Source organism: Zea mays, chromosome 5 (genome assembly GCF_902167145.1).
Source record: "Zea mays cultivar B73 chromosome 5, Zm-B73-REFERENCE-NAM-5.0, whole genome shotgun sequence".
Classification (NCBI taxonomy): domain Eukaryota; kingdom Viridiplantae; phylum Streptophyta; class Magnoliopsida; order Poales; family Poaceae; genus Zea; species Zea mays.
In genome coordinates, this window is record NC_050100.1 from 34,580,765 (window position 1) to 34,586,206 (window position 5,442).

A 5,442-nucleotide genomic window follows, 5' to 3' on the forward strand; every position below is an offset into this window, starting at 1 on the left:
ATGAGTATGTGATGAGTTTTATAGCTACGATGAATATGGGAATTTATCAAATTTGACGGGGACAGAAATGAGATGCTATAGCCGATAGAAAATTTCGACATCTCTAATCGTATCTGGTATACCATGGTAGTTCCCCGGCCCATAATCGCTGGAGAAGGAGGTCCAAGTGGGCCGGGTCGAAAGAAACTTCGACTGCCCTGCTCCAAGCGGCCCTCCCTCCTCTCCTTATCCCTCGTGCTTATCCAACGAACGAACCAATCCCATTCCGTCGGCCATGGCGACCGCCACGCTGCTGGGCTCCTCCTTTGCCATTCCCGCCGCAGCCCGTAGGGCGTCCTCCTCTGCCTCCACCTCCTTGGGCTTCGCCACGTCGCAGCTCGCCGGCCTCTCCCTCTCCGCGGGCGCCGCAACTCCAACCGCCGTCGCCTTCCTCCCAAAGAGGCAGCAGCTCCAGCCCATTGTCGCGCGTAAGCCTTCCGTTTCCCCTTGCTGTTGCTTCCCTCCCGAACGGTCCTTCAGGTTTAGTGGTTGCTCTGGTCTTCAGCTGTCCCGGCTGTTCCATTCTCTTCTAGTAGTATAGTAGAATCAGTTAATCTCTCTGCAGATCGGTCGCCGTATGATTGACGAGATGACGGGGTGTGTTCAGGGCGGGTGTGCCCTTTCACGGGCAAGAAGACGAACCGGGCGAACAAGGTGTCCTTCTCCAACCACAAGACGAAGAAGCAGCAGTTCGTGAACCTGCAGTACAAGAAGCTGTGGTGGGAGGCTGGCAAGCGCTTCGTCAAGCTGCGCCTCTCCACCAAGGCGCTCAAGACCATCGAGAAGCACGGTCTCGATGCTGTCGCGCGCAAGGCCGGCATCGACCTCAACAAGAAGTGAGAACAGCCAAACTATGGTGTGGTGGCACACTGGCATCGACCCCAGTTTGATTTGTGTACCATACCAATCAGTGTAGGCAGATCGAGGTTGCACATGCTGTGGGTCTGTTTAGTTCAGCTTTTTTCTGACCAACTTTTCTGAAAATCTGGATACGAGGAGAATCTAGCTGTGGGGAGAACCTGAGTATCATTACGATTACGTGTGAAGAAGGATAAAGTTGTTCATAGGGCTCAAGATCTAGAAATTGACGGATTCCTACTATTACAACAACTCAACCGATTATGTATTTATATTGATTTTGGATGGTTTTTGTCCCAACGAATTTTATAGAAGCTAGCTGAAAAGCTGAGCGTTTGGCAGTCCGCAGCAGTTTTTGGTGGCCAGAAGCTGCCAGAAGCCGAAACAAACAGGGCCTATATGTTTTTGGTCTCGTGTTGCGAGCTAAGTGTGTGTTTGGTCTGAGGAATTAAGTTATCTGTCTTCTTGTTTCTTATTTTTATTTAGTTTATAGAATATTTGATTTAATCCATCACCACCTCATTCATCATCTCTATCTTCACTATCTATTAAGTCAATAGTGTAGACCACAGACACAACCATGCCCCCGCGTCGATAGCCACACGCACGCGATCTCCATAGTCCGCACTCTTAGGCACAACAGATTCTGCTACCCACCCCCGCAAACGCCGCCATGGATAGCGGACGCATCCTCGACCCGCTGCTCTCGGGCGAAGCGGATTCTGCCTTCCTCCTGCGTCCTCATCCCCGCTTGGCCCCCTCCGCGCACAGTCAGCTGCATGCCGCGCATGGCGGACCCGCCTCCCCATCCGCACCCTAACCACTCGTTCCTCGTGGCCTCCACCATCCCCTTCGTGGGATCCGCATCCACGGCCGGGCCAGCCTCCCTCATCATCGGCCCCTACTCGGTACCGTTCCTTCTCCCCACTCCCGCCTCCGCCTCCTCTCGTCGTGTTGTCTGCGGCGAGCTCTACGCCCCATCCCACGCCGCGCTCGCCGAGCTCGATGCCTTCGAGGCAAGCGCCTCGCCTCCTCGTCAAACTCGTTCCCTGTCCACTGGTTTGGCTTTTCACATTTCCTATGACTTGCCAGTCATATTTCCTATGACTTGCCACTCACATTTGTGATCTTGCTTGAAGTCTAATTTAATTAAGCTAGGGCACCAATCTGAAGGCATTTCTTATTTATTATGACTCATGATATTTGTTGATGTGCCCTTGAAATCTTCTGGTGTATACTTGCAAGAATATCTAATATTACACATTTCCTTTTATATATAACCACATCTGACAATTCACCGAAGCTAACTTTTTTATTTTACTTTGTTTCAGTCTGGCAGGAAACAAGTTCTTTTGCAATTCCTCAATTATACATGGTTGTTCAAATCTAACAACAATGACTAATGGTAACTGCTTGCCATTGTGATACACATATTGATGTTTTTTGTTTTTTTGGTATGTGTGCATTTCGGAATCCTGAAAGGTGAAATCCGAGTTCATGATGGCCCCGGACACTGTAGAGAAACAAGTTTAGGAGTATCAAACAAAACTTGTTGCATTGGAGGAACAATTATCTAAGAGTGTAATGTGTTGGTTCACCATTATGCGCATTGTATGAATAAGGTTGACTTCAGTAAAGTGTTAGTTAGCTATATGAATTACAACTATCATTTCAAGATATTTCAAACACTCAAACGTTACCCACTCTCAAAGATATATCTACAACATGTAATTTACATGCAAAAGGTAGGAAACTAGGGACAGCAAGTAATATTGATGTTGCCTTTTGTTCTAAGCAACCTAGATTCAGATGTTAGCATTATTTTGCTAGAAGTGGAATCAACAAACTATAATTTATTGCTGTAGAGGACAAAAGGATGCAACTCCTGGATAAACTTAAGTACATGGAGCGAGAATTGGTTGCAACCAAAGGGTGGGAGAGTGCATTACAGGAACAACTACTAAAGGAGTTGGGTGACTATAAGGGGCGTATTGTGGTCAAGTAATGAAAATAAACGAACTTGAGGTTATCTTTTTACCCTTTATCATATTCTTTTTGGTGGAAACCCTCTTTTGACACATGATATGCATCTTTTCATTTGTTATATCCATCTATTCCTTGCAAGGAACTTCGATGCAGGAGTGCCTTGACTGCCTCATGTCTGCCATATTTACTATTGCATCATATATAGCATCGAAAGTGCTCTGGGCTGATACAACAAGTATCATGCTTCATGTTTGTTAGGGTGTTGTTTCCTTTAAGTGCATTTTGTCCCTTTCTCGGGGTGGAGGTAGCATAAAACATGTGTTTTCATCATGCAATGTCATGGTGGTAATCCTATGTCAGATCTATGAATTAGTGTTTATAGCCATATTTAAACTACACTTCGGCAATATCATATTTTTTTATCAGTGGACATGAATAGTGACATGCTTCATGCTAATGCAGGTACAACTCAATAGACTGGTTCTAGGATCAGTACAGAATCATCAATATCATCCGCGAAGGAATTGATAAAAGACATGGAAGGGAATTTGCATCGATTATCTGAAAGCTCAAAAAGGGAGAAGAAAAACCTTATTAAGAAACTCTCATATATGAAAGAAGACCTATCCAGATCTGCTTCCAAAAATAATGTTGAGGCTCGTATGTTTATACTATCACAATATCTATTTGTGGTTGCATGTTGACTCATCTATTTTAAACATTTGAGGTTCATATGAGATCAGATAGTACTGCTCACCCTAGATTCTTTTATTATCTGTCTCCGCCTAGCAAAGAAACTAACCTAGAATTAGAGCAAAGAGATTGCATAAAGGAGGGAGCACTGGAGCAGTGACAACAGTATAGAGATCGCCAGGTCTGCTTGCCTGTCTAAAGAGAGGAAGGCAACAAGAGATGGACGAGACCATGAACAAGGTGGGTGCTTACTGGCTAGGGTCGCTGGCCAACAATGAGATCTCCTTGGCAGGCGACGACCTTGAAGTCTGTGAGACAAAACCATCCCATCCCTGCTCTTTCTTGCAGCTCATCATTTGTTCGGTTTCTTTTTGTTCTAGCATCGTCCAGCTCTCACACGCAGCCTGTTTGTCCCTGCGCCCTCTGATGAATAGACCAGCTCAAAGTTAGAACAACCATGGATGGATCGATTAGTGATTTTAAAAGTTAGAGCATCCATGAATGAATAACTCCGGTCTATGTAATTCGTTTATCATGGTAGGTTTAATTAAAGTTGTGATACTTGTGAGAGATTTTCAGATGGGGGGACAAAGGGAAAAAGGCTTGTGCCCTTGTCTTGTCTCTTCTTTGCTGATCGCGCCGCTTTTCCTAACTCTAACTACATACAGTCGCTCTCGACCAACGTCGGGGATGGAGCGAAATGGCTGGTGAACAAGTTAAAGGGGAAGATGCAGAAGCCTCTAGCGGACCTGCTTAGCACAACCTTCCTATGGGCATTCTCCCAAGCAAGACGACCAAATACGAGTTCGCGTCGACTCTGAGCTGTGGTTTGATTCCACGATGTCAGGTATGCTGGGCGAGGGCCGCCTCACGCGAAGGTGGACGAGATCAAGACCAAGGTGCTCGTCTGGGCTAGGGTCACCATTGTCAAGGCCGCCGTCGCCAAGGTCTTCACTATGAGGAGATCAAGTGGTCGCACAACCAGGACGCCTACGAGGTCATCAGGGGCGGCATCACCGTCGACGAGTTCGCTGCACACCGAGATGGACAGATGGTTGCTTTCAGTTGCAGGAATAAATTCTACAGTCATTAGCTACCTGGGAGATCTATGTGCACTGTACATCATATGTTTTGTGCTTTGCTGTGAGAATGTGCAACACATGGAAGGATTCAGAACGTGTGCTCATTGCATATGATATATGTCTCGTGTCAGATTTTAAATACAAAACATCCCAAGGAGAGCTCGAGTTAGCTCAAACAATCTATCAGATTTTAAACTAAATAGTGTGGAATAACACACGACAAATGACTTCACTGGCAAGCTATTGCTCCGTATATACGTGGTGGAATGGATTCGTGTGATGTGTGCTGACAGATTTGGCTAAGACAAAAAAGAATGCGTAGTTTTCTGGTTTCAACGTAGATCATCTTTACCACTTTATGCAAAAATTAGATAAAACTAATTATGCAAAATTTAGGTTAAATTACAAATAATAGTGGTTTGGACCTTTATTGACTTTATATCCACACCCATCTAACCAACATAACATATTGTCGGGGACCATAATTAGGGGTACCCCCAAGACTCCTAATCTCAGCTGGTAACCTCCATCAGCACAAAGCTGCAAAAGCCTGATGGGCGCGATTCAGGTCAAGGCTCCGTCCACTCAAGGGACACGACCTCGCCTCGTCCGAGCCCAGCCTCGGGCAAAGGCAGCTGACCCAGGAGGATTCACGTCTCGCCCGAGGGTCCCCTCAAGCAACGGACGCACCTTCGGCTCGCCCGAGGCCCAGGCTTCGCGGAGAAGCAACCTTGGCCAGATCGCCACGCCAATCGACCGTATCACAGGAGCATTTAATGCAAGG

The 5,442-nt window shown here is 46.4% G+C and overlaps 1 protein-coding gene and 1 pseudogene across 1 annotated transcript; both read left to right on the top strand.

Annotated features, from left to right (window-relative positions):
• Positions 1 to 271: 271 nt before the first annotated feature.
• On the top strand, positions 272 to 1,237 carry LOC100283221 (50S ribosomal protein L28, chloroplastic-like). The gene is made up of 2 exons (NM_001156123.1): positions 272 to 467; positions 647 to 1,237. The coding sequence occupies exons 1-2, from the start codon at positions 275 to 277 to the stop codon at positions 877 to 879; spliced, it is 426 nt and encodes a 141-aa protein (NP_001149595.1). The 5' UTR covers positions 272 to 274; the 3' UTR covers positions 880 to 1,237.
• Positions 1,238 to 2,050: 813 nt separating this feature from the next.
• LOC103626208 (uncharacterized protein At5g01610-like) lies at positions 2,051 to 4,779 on the top strand (annotated as a pseudogene).
• Positions 4,780 to 5,442: the final 663 nt, after the last annotated feature.

Coding starts and splice junctions, on each gene's coding strand:
- LOC100283221 (NM_001156123.1), top strand. CDS start 275: ATGGCGACCGCCACGCTGCTGGGCTCCTCCTTTGCCATTCCCGCCGCA. Junction 468..646: donor GCTCCAGCCCATTGTCGCGC/GTAAGCCTTCCG, acceptor GGGTGTGTTCAG/GGCGGGTGTGCCCTTTCACG.